At 28.2% G+C, this 17,521-nt stretch overlaps 1 protein-coding gene across 5 annotated transcripts in view; it reads left to right on the plus strand.

Annotated features, from left to right (window-relative positions):
• The window catches only part of LOC113553029 (inositol-trisphosphate 3-kinase homolog), a 74,482-nt gene extending 57,307 nt beyond the window's left edge, over positions 1–17,175 (plus strand). For 3 of the 5 annotated variants that reach the window (XM_026956140.1, XM_026956142.1, XM_026956139.1), the window contains 6 exons: positions 15,115–15,216; positions 15,352–15,825; positions 15,963–16,097; positions 16,179–16,352; positions 16,437–16,610; positions 16,695–17,175. In XM_026956140.1, the coding sequence (XP_026811941.1) occupies positions 15,115–15,216; positions 15,352–15,825; positions 15,963–16,097; positions 16,179–16,352; positions 16,437–16,610; positions 16,695–16,769 (1,134 nt within the window). In that variant the 3' untranslated portion in view covers positions 16,770–17,175. Of the gene's footprint in view, positions 1–5,064; positions 5,698–6,070; positions 6,107–15,114; positions 15,217–15,351; positions 15,826–15,962; positions 16,098–16,178; positions 16,353–16,436; positions 16,611–16,694 lie in introns of those variants that run through there. The other 2 variants (XM_026956141.1, XM_026956144.1) reach the window with 2 other exon arrangements.
• Positions 17,176–17,521: the final 346 nt, after the last annotated feature.

Genomic DNA, 17,521 nt, shown 5'->3' on the forward strand with positions numbered 1-17,521 from the left:
AACTTCACGTGCTAAATACAAACTTTAAACACTTAATGCTGATAATAACAATTCTTATGGATAACGATTTTTTTTTTACTTTTTTAATATAGCTATAATGAATAATCACATAATAATAATAATTTAAATTAAAACAAAACACATTTTTAAAATAATTACTCAATAAAGTATATAATTTTACCATATACCTAGGAATATTCTACTATAGGAAATCATAGTAAAATAAATTACTATTTTTTCATTCTTATTATGACTTATTACATCATATATAATAATTATAAATGATGATTTGTAAATAAAAACATATTTAAATAAGCTAAAATGAATTTGAATTCAACGTCCAATTTGTCTTTTATGCAATATTTGTACAATGATAATTAAAATATAGTATGACTTGTATTAATATACTATATTATAATTATTATTATATTAATTATTAAATATATTATAAATATTTATCTTGAATACATAAATATAAATACTACAAATAAAGTTCTTAAGTAAAAATTCTAAGCGCGTATATAATAACACTATACAACATATTTGTCTCTAAATTTTAAAACATAATTTATTGTATCTATAGTTATAGTATGCATAATGCTATAAAATATTAGTTATTACTTTTAAGTATATATCTAATTATATATATACTTAATAAAATGTATATTAATATAATATTTAGTTATAATTTATAAATAACTTAATTATTTATTCATGATAATACATTAATACTGTTAATACATACATACACCTACGTCCTACACGGATACAAATTACATACATGTGTATTATCTCGTATAATATTTAATAAATAATTAGAGCGCAGTCTTCGTAAATTCTAATTATTGATTGATTGATACGAGCGACTGTACAAGTATTATAATCTTCGACTCACAAATCAATATATTCAATGACAACGGTGGCTCGTTCGTTTACGCGTGTATATGATTCTGTTTCTATAACTTGGCAAGGATAGGAAGTTTTTTAATTTCGTTATGATACACACACACACACACACACACACACACACTTTCAACAACTGATTATCCTTTTAATTGTATTACTTTTAAACGTGCAGCAGATATACCACTCACCCATACTTCCCACGTTACACAGATATTAAAGCCTAGAGGAATTTATTACCAGAGATTTTATTTTTTAGAAATATGATTTACTAAATTATTTTTTTCCCTTTTAGAATTTCGCACAAACTAAAAATACGGCTATTTGCATATACATACAATTGACTCCATTGAGACCGCGTTCCAAAAGAGGAGACGATTGAATCTTATCACACAATGTACCATATCTTATAGTTATATTATTTTAATAGAAAGCACCACCGCGTGCTGTGCAGTGCGGTGTTATATATGAATGCATCTCTCATCTCTTTGGCGTTATTTTTTTTTAGGTGTTTTGAAATCTACCGCGCATTAATAGTTCCCGGGTATTTTTTATCTAATAGTTTAGTATAATTAAATTGTTAACGGTATAGGGAAACTGGCTATAAATTATAATAATGAAATTATTTCCGAAAACTATTTATGTAGAGTTTAGTCGCTGTTTAAAGTCTATACATTTTTAACAATATATTATGTAATAAATAAACTTTATTAGACAAGTAACGCTTTAAAATATAAATAACTATATCAGATCACTTATCAACAAAAAGTCATGAGTCCATAGACTTTTATAATATAAAATATGATCCCATATAAACTATATTTCTATAATTTCATAAACCAACTTTTGTAGTTTCAATGATTATATAGGATATAAAAAAATATACTAACCACCTAAATGGATAAGTATGTATATAATTTGTTTTTAATGATAAACAATTATTAATCAGTAAAAGCCATTTAATAGGTATTTAAAATACAGTACTTATAAGTTATAACACAAATCACGATATAACTAATAATTAATAAATTGTAAAAGTATATTCGTCTTTACTAATTAAATATTTGTTTTTTATTTTTTATTTTTTGAAGTGTCTTGGTAAAATATTATTATGACTTGGAAACAATATAATGTGTGGTTTATTTATAACAACTAGAATGATTTAAGTATTCATCTCACAAAACCATAAATCGTAGTTTGCTTATATAATATATATATTTATATGTACTTGATTTCGTTGGCATAAAATAAGGAAAGTCCTTAAAATGTAAGCCTAAGTGACTCAAAACAACTCAAAAGCTTCCTAATATGCGTTATCAAATAAACTGATGCACATTTTTTGTCATAAAACTAAAAATCTATAGTATCTTTAATCTTAGTCCTCTCCCTCTCAAAAATTTTTTTATTTCTGTACATGATCGAATTTTTATGGATTGTTTTTTTTTTTTTTTTTTTATATAATATTGTAATTTTGTTAGCTACTCTGTGGAATCTTGTTTATTAATTTGTATTTTTTGTAAAAAAAAGTATTTTGCACACAATTAAGACCAATTTATTAACTTAAATTGTATTTTATATATACGTGCATCGCGTTTTAATATACAGTGCGTACCATTAAATAAACTAATTTATACTACATATAAGGTCTTGAGGGTATAATTATGAAATTAATTATTTTAGAACTTAGAATATTATTAATATATTTACATACCTATTCTTTTTATGAAAAATAGCTAATATTTTATTTGTTTATGTTAGGTCTTATTAAAATTATTATTTTAAAACTACCTACAATTTAATTTGTTTACTATGGAATCTTTAAAAAATATAATTTATACTTATGTCGCCCAACTGGTCATCATAATTGGAATAAATAATTAATTACTATAATTATAACCTTGCGAAAATAAAAAAGTACATAAGTATAACCTTGAAAAATTGGATTATGTCATTACCTATACATATAACATATTACTACATGGCATATGCTAATATTACATCTATTTCATGAAAACGTAATCAAATTTTTTAAATGTTTTTAATTGTTATGGCTTAAGCTTAAAAATTTATAATAATATAAATTATTATTAAATGTGTAAGTACTAAGTACAAATACATACTTGTATATAGGTACATATTATATAAACCTACACGATACACAACTCTAATTTTCTCCAAGCTTTTAGTAAAGTGAGATAAATACTTAACAGTCAATATATATAATCTATACGAGTCTGGTATTTTTTATTTTTAATACTTTATATTATTTAATAACTACTTAAATTTATTTATCGTTTAATTCTTTATGGCATAATACGCTCATCGTCTATTATGTTTAATTTAGATTTTAATATTGTTTTAATTGAATAATATTGAATCTTTAAAGGATTATTTAAAGTTCTAATGATATGACATTTTTAAGTAGTTATAATTTTAATAATTAGTCAAGTAGTATAAATTAAATTAATCGTTAAAGATTTATTCGTATAAAAAAACAATGGACTACCTAAGAATGGTCATTTTTAAACGTCTAATATTATATATAGTATAATGAAAGATTAGAACTACCTATTTCCTAAATAATATCTTAAACAGTTATCGAATTATCAAAATTGATTGGCATAATATATTAATATATGTATTATCATTATTTGAAATTGCGTTGAGCAATGTAACTTATGAGTAAAATTATTTTACATTTTCAAACTCTTTGACCAAACAAAATTTTTTTACTGCGTTTGTAAGTTTTTAAATGGCAGAAAATTAATTTAAATATTTTGAAAATTGCATTGTGTGTAGAACGTGATAAGTAGAACGTACTAATGAAATGTTTTGAGTTTTTAATATTTATATTATTTAAATAATAAAAAAATAACAATAGTCGTTATTTTATGTTTAAATGTCCAATTTCGGCAAAACATTAGCAATTACTTGTGAAACCATATAGGTTAATGCTATTTTTTTAATACCAGCAAAAACTTATAAAATCTTGTACTACATTTACAATCCTTAAATGTGAAATCAAAACTACAAATTAGTTAGGTAACTTATTTTCGTGATTTTGTAGAATTTCGAAAAATTTTTACTTCTCCCTTCAAAATATCCTCTAGATACAATTTGATTTTATTAAATTACTGGTTTAAATTTATTTGATTTTTATTATTACGTGTATATCATTATGTCAAATGCTAAAATATATGTAAAATAGAAAATTGCGATGTTTGATAAATTTTCTAAATGTTTAATAATTGTACTTGTTACAAATTCAAGGATTTATTTTTCTCCGACTTTAGCATTTATCATATTTCGTTCATAATTGATACGTAAATTGAATATGAAATTATCTAAATTGACTAAAACAAGGTTCCCATTGCATCCCAGTCCTTCGACTAAGCATTTATTGCCAATCGACTAATCAAACCTTGCATCCTATAAGCATTTAAGATACAATAATACATAATATACTATTTTACATTGGAATGTTATTCATTAGAGTTCAAACAATATCTTATACTTACTATATATATATATAATTGCAGTCGCCGGATCTTCGTGTCGCACCTATCTACGCGTATTTCACATGATATGTACTACTTTCACACGCTTGTTTCTAAACAAATGATATTCTTTACCTCGCTAAATTTTCTTCTGGAGTTTCACATATCATACCCCATCTCACATATCACACTGACACACACACACACACACACGTACAAGTTATAATAATACATTAATACGTTACTTGTCTGACTAAAAAATTTGTTGCTTTCAAAAATCATAGTAAATATTACGTCAACCAATAACAATAACAAACGACGATATACGTATGTATATACAACTGCCAACACTATAGTATTAGTATAGTATTTATATATTTATGAACTAAACGTATCTATATAAATAATATACATATATTGTATAAATTATACACCATATAGCATGTTCTTAATAATAATATTGATAGATATAAATATTTCGCTACTGCAATTCACACGTTTTTTTTTAGATGACCTAAAATGCGCCAGTAATAATGATTATACATATTTCATTATATGTATACATTAATGTACAGTAGTAGTCGTTCGCGGTCGTCGTCGGGAAGGGGAAACATCGGTGTAGTTCGTCCCACACTATATAGTCGACCCGTCCGTATTTTCACCTTTACAGGCGTGTGTGTGTGAGGCAGCGTTGGTCACGAAGTCTGCCACCACTGGATCGTGTGTATTCGTGTTTAATATGTCTTCCATTCTCGTACGCGTCCGCCACGAATACGGTCCGTTGACGAAGCGCGTCCGCCAGGTTTTTTGTGTTTTTTTACAATAATATCGGTTTTTAGCATAATAAATAAATTGTGGTTATTACACGTATTATCGTAAAATATCGCATTTTTGCACTTGCGTACAACCGGCATCGTTCACCTTGATTGTCAGCTACAGTGCGTTTACGCGGTCGTATAACAGTTTTATTTAACGATAACGGTCGTTTTTCCGTCATCATCCCTTTGTGTTGATATTGTTTGTTCGTCACGCGGTAACCGTGTGTTGTTCGTAAACGCGTTTCGGTATCATATAATTATTATTTATTGCGATTGTTTCCGTTGATGCGATTTTGTATCGCATTTTCTACCGTTTGCGCCGCCGTCGCGTCGTCAAGATACAATTAATCAAACGTATAAATATAATGAGAATGAGCGACATGACTGTGTGCCCTGTGGCCAGCAGACAATCTTTCTTCGACTCGTTCACCGTCGTCTCCAAAGCCATTGGACAGTTAGAGAAACTTATGTCCGGCAAAGTGAGTTGACACGATTTCATTATTATCATAATATTATCATGGTTTGTCGAGTTGTTAAGTCGCACTTTACTCTTACTCTATAATTTATTTCTGGTGGTGAACTAACGATGATTATCATTGCACTATCAATTCACGATTGCGTGCAAGTAAAATAAAATATCGCAGAAAATTCCCGAAAACGCTTTATTTTTAAACACTCCCGTCGACGGCTGCTAGCTGTATAATATATTTTATTAAAATACCTTTATGATATAACTCGTGCTGGACGCTATAGTGCAAAGCAAACAGTTGACGAGTAGGTATACTATATAAGTAGACATTATTATTTTTATGTGATTTTTATAACTGCCAAGTATCGATTGTACGCACGAGTCGCCCAACTGCAGCGATGGGTAACCTCGTTCAACAGGTATGTGACATTAAAACAGAAAATAACGTCGACCATATTTTCGGTACAATCCGCTACTTCGGTGCCAGAAAGAATATTACAAAAAAAAATTATGCGTTATAAAACACCCGCCTTTAGATTATAATGTGATTGTACAGTATAAAATACACATTTTAGCCTTGGTTCTTGCATAACGCGCGTGCTAATCTGATAATATGGGCTAGGTATATATACTATATATGTTAATTTAATCATATTCGCATGTTTTTTTAAATAAATATACATGTATAATATATTATATGTACTAAAACAGTGTATTTATAAACTAGAAATGTACACAACGATACGATTATTTGGCTGTTTTCTTTAAAAAACTAAAATTTATTATATTATTACGCGCGCAAATTGTTCAACGTAAATTACTGATATTTTTTGTATACAGTATGTGTGTTCCAAGTTTGCACAGCGGTACAAGTACTATTATGTATTATTATCACATGTTGTATGGATGTAATTATATTTTGTCCGTTGGTCGATTATAGATGTTAACGCCACTGATCCTTATCACTGCAACGATGTGTATCTTTGTATTGCTCTCGCGATCGCTTTGTGTGCAGTAGAAAAATTAAATATTATACACAGAAAAACACGCATCTATGGGGGCCTCTCTGATTTCAAAGTACACAATTTGGAATTTTGACCCAGGTCCGTTGTTTGAGAAAACACATCCGGTCGACTCGACGGTGATGTCAGCTACGCGCGTGCATCCTATCCGTTTCGTCGTCAGGTGTTCCCTTGAATTTCAATCGCATGTATACCTTCGTATCTATACAATAATAATAATATATAATAGCCATTTCTCCGATGCACACCTAATGGCCAACGGTGTTGATCGCTGCTGCACGTCTTTACAAGGACTCGTCAACCCGAGTCCGCCGTTAGTTTTTAAACTGCAAGAATAATAAAGTAGACGTTTGTATTTTAATTTATTTTTTTTTTACTGTTTTTACTCAAAACAATAGACTCGTCGAATGACGAAAACCTTGACTTTTAATTAAATTGTTTTGTATTGTGTCAATTTAGGTACGCATTACCCACTTATTATGTACTATGTACATTATTGTACCTACATGATAAATAATTTGACTTTTCCGTAAATCGTTAGCTTGTACTACTTTTGATTGTCGGTTGAGAATTTATCATCATCCTCGGTGCTTTTTTGGGGCAGGTATATGGTTGGTTTTATATTGAATTACTAACCGATTTGACTATATATATATATTTAATTAATCGCCGGTTTTAATTTGGCAATAAATTTCACATTATTAAGTTAATTATAAAATACTATTCAGTACCGGTTCCTAATATTATGTGTATAGTCATAATATATGTTTCATTTTATTTATTTTTACCAATATTTAAGTTGTACATTTTTACCAATTATATTATTGTCTTTATAATATAAGACATAAATCTGTATGTCTAAACCTAAAGGATAACGATCCTTAGTTATGAATTTATGATATATTTTTGTATAATATTATGATTTAAACTTATAATGTTATGACAGCTTTCTAACAATTGAGTGGTTGTTATTTCTCAAATTCTAATGAGTGCGACCCAGGGACGGATCTAAGCCAAGATAACGGAGGGGCAATTTTTAAAGGGCAAACATGATGTCTATGATGTCTTACGAAATATGAATAATGAACTATGAAATAATTACGTCAAAAACTTAAGCCTGAGACTAGAACGAGGGGGGGACGATTGCCCCCCTGGATCCGCCCCTGGTGCGTCCTTATTTTCAAATGTTATGTACTTATGTATATGAATTTTAAAATACAGATCTTAAGTTTCTTATTAAAATAGTTGATTTAATAATCAACTCGAATATAAAATAATATTAATCATCGTTAATGTGGTTATATATTTAATATCAGACTATCTGATTTCATGTGTACCTAAACCTCGAATTCGAATGTCGTGTAAACGATTCTAAATACATTATAATAATTTATTAAAAATTTTTTAATACAACTTTTAATAATAATAATAAAAACAATAATATCTATTGAATCTTCTACATTTACTTTTATACATTATTTATTTTTAATATTTCATATTTTTAATTTTGGTTATGGTGAACTATATTTTTAACTGTTACAATTTATTGTCGTTTGTGTACATATACGCTGAAAAAATGTCACGTGCTCTTAAAGAGTTAGTAAAAAAAGAATGTAATGCTGTGTTATATAAAACCATAAAGGCTTTAATCATTCGAATCATATACATTCATACCATAGTTTATGATCATTGGCTTATAATATATTATATAATATGAGTTAATTATAATTTAGAACTGCAATGTAATGTCTTGACTATTTTTATTTATAATAATACAGCACTATATTCTGTATTGGCTATCTTAAATGTTGATACTTTGATATCATAACTGGCACAGTGGCACGAAGGATAATATAGTAACACAAACGAAATTAAAGTAAGAAAAATTTATCCTTAGTACTGATCTAATCAATATATAATATTTGAATGAACAAAGAACATAATATTTTCGTAAATATGTTATTTCTTTGAAAACTTAATCACATTAGTTTTAAAAGCAGTTTTAAATTATTTTAACTTATAAGTGTACTCATTATGCGGCATAACGTCACAAACTAAATAATGCCTATTTACTATAGCACGATAGGGTGTTGAAAATTACTATGGTATAGATAATTAAAAATAATAATAACTCACAAATTAATGGTGTTTTCTAATAAATAATAAAACTGAATACAAATATACACTTAATATACCTACAGGCTACAATAAGTGACTAGTGAGCCACAACAGATTTTTACCTCATCAGATCCCGACATCCCGTAACTCATTTAGAAACATATAGTTCCTTGATATGTATGTAATATACCTATAATAGCGGTATACGATATAAACAAAGGCTGATCATTTTTATTCTGTTTGTATTACTTTGGGTATAATTAGATGTTCAATTTAATATAATGAAAATACATTAAATCTACAGTTAAATATTAACGTATGATTTTGTTAATATCGAAATATATTTAATAAATAATATCTAATAGTAAATAGTAACTATGCAAATTAAACGATTTACCAATCTTACGCTTTTTTTCAAAAATGTGTGATTTTAAAATGATTCACCATTCTATATTTCAACCTCTAAGCTTCGAATCTTATTATTTTTAAATTATAAATGCTGAATTTTTTTTCTTTTAAAAAAATGATTTTACGATGGACGTCATTTCAGGTGTATTTAGTTATAGTTAGTTAAATAAATCTTTTTATAAGTGCAATTTCACTACCGCTTATTAACGATAATATGAAATAATATTTCATATAAATTAACTTTTAAACTTTAAAAGTACTTATGTTTTTTTTGCCATTTTTTATATATACATTGATAAATGTAGTAGTTTTGTTATCTCGATATTTTAATATAATATTAATCGATTTTTTTTATTTCATTATTTGTGTCTGCATATTTTAAATAACATTTCTGTAGATGCCTACATTTATATTTTTACACGTCAACCTATTCAGTCATTAATGCTAAAAAAAAACCAATCCTATTTTTATTATTTATTGCGAATCTGTGTTTAATAAATCAATATAGTTACAGTAATATTTTTTTTGCCACTTGCCTTTTTTTTATATCACTATTAATGTATTGTAATATGTTGTACATAAAACTTATAAATAATGAATTATTTTATAGATTTAGTTATGAGGCGTGATAAAAATGTTATTTTTTTTTATTTGACATAATTTACACGAACTGTATATAATATGTTATATTCTTATTATACCTACTTTTTACTTATCCTAGTAAAGTTTGAAGATCCCGATGACATTAAAAATTAAAGGTTTTATAAAATGTATTTAAACGATTTCATTCAACTTTATGAACTATATTATTTGTTGAAGATTAAATTGTATAGTGACTATTATTCAAAATTGATTTACTTAAGTATTGGGTGATAATAGTATTTAATTTTATGCATTTTATGACAAAACTTGTTTATAATATTTTAAAGAACTACCTACGTATTTTTCTTACATTAAATTTTTAATAACAACTTTCAATTCAAAATCTCAGTTTATCATTTAAACTTGTATCTGCATCATTAATCAGTTAAATATATTTTATAAGACCGTAAACAATTGTTGGTGTTTATAAAATACTATCAGTATGCATAAGTGTATAATTTTAACGTCACATAAGTGCTTCATAGGAGGTGTTACTTTATGAAATTTACTTTCTTTTTCTATAAAAACTGTCATTAATACAATTTTTATAAATATTGTTGGTATTGATAGAAAACTAAAGAATTAAAAAAACTCGTCTTCAATCAGACGATAAAGAGAAAGTCCATTGAGGTCAGTGGCCTCTGCAAATAATGGAATTGCACCACTTTTTCATTCTTTTATGCATTTTACTTTACTTTAATATCCCTTTTTAGATGTTCTGTATAATAAACGTATAACTATTATAGAAAATAGATTGTGAAAATTAAAAAAAAAAATACTGAGAGTGTACTTACCATTGTAAAAATGAATTATATTACTGTAAAAATGTTGTTTAACATTAAAAAACAGCATACGCAAACTGCAATGATTTCTAAAAATAAATATAAAGTAGTATATTAAGTCTGAAATGTCTTGTGACGTCAAAACATTGATCGTTTATTTATTATGCATTTTGCATGGTTGCATATATAAAATAGTTTTCGTAGAAACTTTATACATGTAGTATATCATTGAAATGTGTTTCGAAAATACATTTCGAAAGCAAAGATTGATTGTTAGTTATCAGTGTATTCGTATTATTGTTGTCTATACTTAATAGAAGTATTGAACCCTTATTAATATAATAATCACATTCAACGAGTAACCGTCGTGTATGTGTAAAGACTTGGGAGTTGGGGTCATCTTGGTATTAGTATTTATACATTTAAGTCAAAAACATTCCAACTTTAAATTACAGAATCGTTCCTGACACACTTCTCATTAGGCTTAACCTAATCTATAGTTATTGATTTTATTTTTAAAATAATTTTTCATTATACACTTACACGTTACACATAAAAGTATATTATAAGGACTTAAATAGTTACTTAGCCTATTATTGAATTTGAATTTATGAATGAAAATATTGAAGAACCAAATAAATTTAAAATAAATTATATTTAATTCATTAAATTTAAATAAATATAGTTACGGAAATTTAACTTTTCGACGTGTAAATGTAAATATAACGCGTCTTATTAACACGCTAAAATAAATAAATACATTTAAATAAATTTAAATGAATTCATTGCATATTTACATATGAAGGTTTATAAACTTTAAATGTCATACAATGATAAGTAAACATTAAACATAGTTGCATATTTTATCCTCAACTCCCAAGTTTGTCAATATGTAGAATATAAGATAATATAAAATTGTATGTATAAATAAGATTTAATGTTGAATATTAATAGTTTTTAATTACCTATAAATATACATAATAATTATTATTGTCCTATTACCTAAGAGTTAACAGACAAATACAGTAAATATATACACAAAGACCGTTATGGTTGAACGGATCTTTTGATATTTAAAGTTTTAATACTCTTACTGTACATTCAAATAATCAAATATATAGAGTGCAAATAGTTAATTCATTCAGTTTCAATAAAGATTTAAAGGTATTAATTTAGTAGTATATTATATTGACATTTGGCACCTGTAGTCTGGTCCGAATAATATAACTCAATCGACACAATATCAGCATTTATTATTATAATAATTATTTTTTTTTAATTTGTATAGGTACATAATATTTTTATAACCAGAGCGGCGTTTCTTATCACATTATATTATGTATTTATATATTTATTTATTTATCTTTCCACATGAACGTGTTACTCACGTGATATGATTTTATAATAATATTGTTCACCTCCAATTTGCCTATTAGTTTTCGTTTCCTTCGTTTGACCGCAAACAAAAAGTGCATTTAAATCATTTCCGTTATCTTTAAACATTTTTCCGTTATACTATTTTCAACCTTGGTTGTTATATCGTTGTCTTAGGTCCCTATATCATCAAATGACAAATCCGATGGTATGTCGTATTATTATGTATTGTACACGGTACATTACTATAAGTACTGCTGTACTGTTTATTACTATTATTATTTATTAATATTCACGCCACACGTGTATAACGTTGTAAATTTTTTTTAATTAATTTCTTTTGAAATCTATCGTTTGCCGAATACGCAAGTGTTGTTATTATCATTGTTTTTCAGATTTCAGGTTCGCTCATTCGAAATGAGATTGATATAACACACATGCTGCTGCCCCATGGCATACTGATGATTTCCTCGTTGTATATTTCGTATTATTCTACATATAGTTAAGCCTAGTCTACGAAAATGTGAAACAACGCCAGTCGCCGCTTTATTGTTTGTTTCATCGCAGCTTGCAATCGTATTGTACTTCCGACTGCTGATATTCACAACGTACCTATAGATAGGTATTATTCGTTATTGTAAGCCTAAAAATAATTGCATAGAGATGATGCACGTAAAAAATGACACATTTCAATCTACCTATGTATTTATTATTCTTTTTATAATTGCTGCTTCATGAGTAAAAGTTTCTGTAACACTTTAGGTGTGTAGTAAACTGAACAAATGTATTGAGTACATTAATAAATAGCTCAAAGGTTGAGCTTTTGGCTTTAATTTATAACTGATTGTATATTTAAAATTATTATATTTATATTGTATTTTGTACGTTCATATCGTATCTACATTTAAAGCTAAAACTACGCATCTGTAATGCAGTGTGGACAGTATAATTAGCTAATTTAGTATGGTTGTTAGTATATAAAATAAATATAATTTATTCAAAAATGAGAACATTTTAAACCTAACGTTTTTATTTGATTTTTAAGTTTTTTTTTCAAATTTAATATTTCTACAAGCGATTTGGCCGTAGTTATTAATAATGTATTGTTATTAGGTATATTATTGTATTTTAATACATTATATATTATATCTTTTTATTCGTTTGTAATTGGACATAGACTACATAGTTATTATACTATGATTTTATTTTATAGAATATATAATACTTGTTTTAAAGATTAAATGTATGTATGATAATACATTTTGGATTCGTTTATTTTAATTGTATGTTATATTACTTATATTTATATTAATATTATAATATTATAATATATCAGAATTATTTGTGGGTTCGAATATCGAAAGTTCTATAAAGAATTGACCACAAACATTTTTATCTTAATGATAATGGAAGGTTAATGAAATAATAACATTTTAACGACCACTTTCAAATAGTTTTGTTGCTTGTATAATCATATTTGCCAAGTTAATATCTCATATTTTATGATTTATTATGTGTTTTTAACACACAGCTTATATAGGTGTACTGTACCCCCCTGATACGTATTTTTATTTATTTTGTACTACCGGGCTATACTAAATTATAATGTGATTAACCAGTATACTGCTACTTTTGGCCCAATGTCCATCATTGTCTCAAAATATTATAATTATAGACTCTTATTTCCACTTATAATTGTGCAAGTCTCCATTCCGTTATGCTCGCGGCTGTGATTGAGGCCCGTAGGTACACGTTGCACACTTCAGTTTTTACAAAACACCATAGTTTAATCATTTATTTGTCATAAGTAAAATAAACATTTTGCGTTATGATTACTTCTATTTATTTGTAGTGGCAACTAGCAGGTACACTATGTGTCTACGTACAAAGCTACTGACCACATTCTAAACTCTGGTCACTAAATTGCTTAAATCGTAATAGTAGTGGTTAGGTATTAGTTGAAAAATAAATGTAATCACACTCGGAGTTATTAAACAATATTAGCTGTCACGACAATGATTGTTCTCTAATGTAGTTTTACAAAAGTCATTAAGTAATAAATAATGTCTTATATAAGTTAGTTTTAAATAGTTTTAAACACAATTTAATTTTACGATTCAAGACAGAAAATAATATCGACCATTATAATACTAATATTTAATACTATTCACATTACCGAATCTCTAAACTCAACAGATATAACACATTAACACCTTTCTATGATTATTCGTAATTCGATCACGTTCTTTGATGAAAATCACGAGTACGAAGTACCCATTCGGTTGAATTGCAATTGTAAATAAGTTTAAAAATAGATTTTGAAAAGTGTAATTATTATTCTTGGCATAACATCATTTTCGTCGAGCATTCCTAAGGGTCTTGAGAACAGTAACAATAACAATAACACGAATGTGCACATTAAACACCAAGTCACCACGTGACTGACGACCATCTCGTTGAAAACTCGTCAGTTTTACGTGCCAACGAGCAACAAAAATAAAAATTTCGTGTTGATCGTAGTATTATTATTTAAGTCCGCGCGTAGGTATGTATTTGCAGTTTGCACGTATTTCAGGTAGATTTAATGACGCACGAAATTATAAAAAAATATAAAAAGTAACGATAAATATATAATATTAATTATATAAAGTGAATCCAATTCACTTCTAAGTATTTAATATACATATAAATAATATCAGGTTTACCTTGACCGTATGAATCTTGTCGGTAAAACGTATATGCATTTTGTTTTTAGAATTCCAAGGGCTTCGCAATGTGTGTTCATTAGTATGGAGGCGACATTATATTATTATATACCTATGTATTGCTTTGTGCATATTTATGTATATTTTGGTTGAGAAAAAGCGGAAATCGACAGTGTCTAGAATCGATATAGTGCCAGCCGTATCGGTGTTTATAGTTTATTATATTCTCTATTCGTTAAAGTGTTCAATCGTGTTAGGTATATTGTATAATAAATAATTATTTATTTTATCGTGCCACTAAATCGTTTGTCCTTTAGGCCTTCAATATTACAATGATTGTAATAGTATAATAATATTTGGAAATTTTATTTTTTAGCAAACCGAAAACGAATGGAAGAACTCGCAGTGCAATACTGTGACTTCATCGGCCAAAAAGAACCACAAGAAAGAAAACTCACTGTTAAAATTCTTGGCGTTGGTATGTATATATGTCATGTAATATCGATTATCTCTTCATTGATGGTCATGAAAAAAAACCGTTTAAAATGTTATATTCTCAAAATATTATCAGTAGGATGATAAAATATAATGTGACTTTTATTTTATTTTTTAGAACGCTCTGGAGTTGAGTGCACCCGCCAGCGATGTTTTGCTGCGCAACAACAGCACGAACACAGCCGGAACCGCGACGGATTCTGAAGTGCGAAACGCAGTCAAGTCTCAAGAAACGGTGACATCCAATGTACAGTCGACCACTTGTAGGTCAGCCTCACAACAGCAGTCGTGGTTCCAGCTGTCCGGACATCCGGACTGTTTTGCACCCGCCGGCCTGGGTACGATATGGAAGAAGTGCAGCGGCGGCACCGAAAAGGACGTGTATGAGGCGCTTTCCAACGAGCCCAGTCTTCAAGACATCGTGCCAAAGTATTACAGGGAAGTCGAGTACAACGGACAGACTTTCATCGAGCTGCAAGACTTGCTGTACGGCTTCCGAGACCCCAACGTCATGGACATCAAAATGGGCACGCGCACGTTCCTGGAGTCAGAGGTGAAAAACTCTTCGGCGCGACCGGACCTGTATCTCAAGGTGAGTGGGTGATTTATACAATATTATTGATATTATTTGCGCTACGCATATATTGCGATATATGTGTAGCCCACTAACGTTAAAAATGTAAAAAAAAAAAAATGCTTTAATAACGGGGTGTTTTTTTTTTTATCAAGATGATTGCCGTCGATCCCGAAGCGCCAAATTCCGAAGAACGCAAGTTGCAAGCGGTCACAAAACTGCGGTACATGCAGTTCAGAGAAGAACAGAGTTCGACGTGCAGCCACGGTTTTAGAATTGAAGCTATGAAGGTAATTTACCTACATTCAAGGATTTTTTTTTCTATTTCTAACATAATATCAAATAATAACCATCATGTAAAAACATTACAGTTTCGAGGCTCTCCGCCCGTTACGGATTTGAAGACTGTGAAAAGCGACGAAGAAGTGAATAACACTCTTGCTTTGTTCCTGGGCGACCGCCATGACATCAAACAGAGGCTGGTTGTCAGACTGAATGAAATACGGTCAAAATTGGATCGTTCTCATTACTTTAAAACTCACGAGGTAAGTTGACCCGAGACACATTTCGAAGACTTGTTCATTTTTTCGGTCGATTACCTATACTAAATTGATGTGTTCCTACCAAAGATTGTGGGTAGCAGTATCTTGATCATATACGACGATACTAAGATCGGCGCTTGGCTGATTGACTTTGCTAAGACAAGACAAGTACCCGAACATACAGTACTTACCCACAGACGACCATGGGTACCGGGCAACCATGAGGAGGGCTTCTTGTTTGGTCTCGACCATCTCATAGAGGTAAGTTAATCGCGTTAAAAAATCTTTAATATATTGTAGTGGTACACATTGCTTTAACCGTCTGTCTTTTTTTATTATTTTCAGTCAACTGAGAATTTACACACTCCTGTCTCAAAAGATTCTGTAGCGCCATCGAGCTCTATTAAAGTGGAAACTTGAAAACTTTGTCGTCGTTCAACTTTTTCGTGGAATTTATCTAGTCAATAATATTTTCGCCTATACTACACCGAGAGATAAACGTGGTTCACATCCTTGTTACTATCACGTGTTAACATTTTTACACGATAACTATTTTTTTTTTCGTTCTTAAAATTAATTTTAAGTGGTATATTATATTGTTTTTTTAATATTAATTCAGTCAGTGTTGACTGACGCGACTGATTTTGCCTGAGCATTTGTAATCGGAGTACTCATTAAATATGCGTGAGAAAAAAAAAATTATTAATAATTTGCCCTTATAACCATACTACAACAGGTTTATGTACCTAAATTCTCGATTCATTTATAATAATTGTCCAGTATTAACATTGTATAAATATTTCGCATTTTTATTTTTAACTTTTTTTTTTTGTATTTACATAATATACATTTATTTATATGTACATACAATTGTTTTTTTTTAAGTGAAAATATCATATCAATTTGAAAATTAATACTATCTTTATTCTTTAAATTATCTACAGCATTAATTTTAAATAAATATTTGCGAATATAATAATTTTATTTTTTCATACAACAAATCAATTGAATCACTATTTTATTTTTTGGAATATTACACACATCTATTATATTATCTAACTTAATTTAAAATCTTGTATAGATCATAAACTGTATTAATTATTTAATTATATACTATACCAGGGGTGGTCAACCAGTCAATCGCGACACCCTTTTGCATTTTCATGAATTTT

The sequence above is a fragment of the Rhopalosiphum maidis genome, chromosome 2 (assembly GCF_003676215.2).
Source record: "Rhopalosiphum maidis isolate BTI-1 chromosome 2, ASM367621v3, whole genome shotgun sequence".
Lineage (NCBI taxonomy): Eukaryota > Metazoa > Arthropoda > Insecta > Hemiptera > Aphididae > Rhopalosiphum > Rhopalosiphum maidis.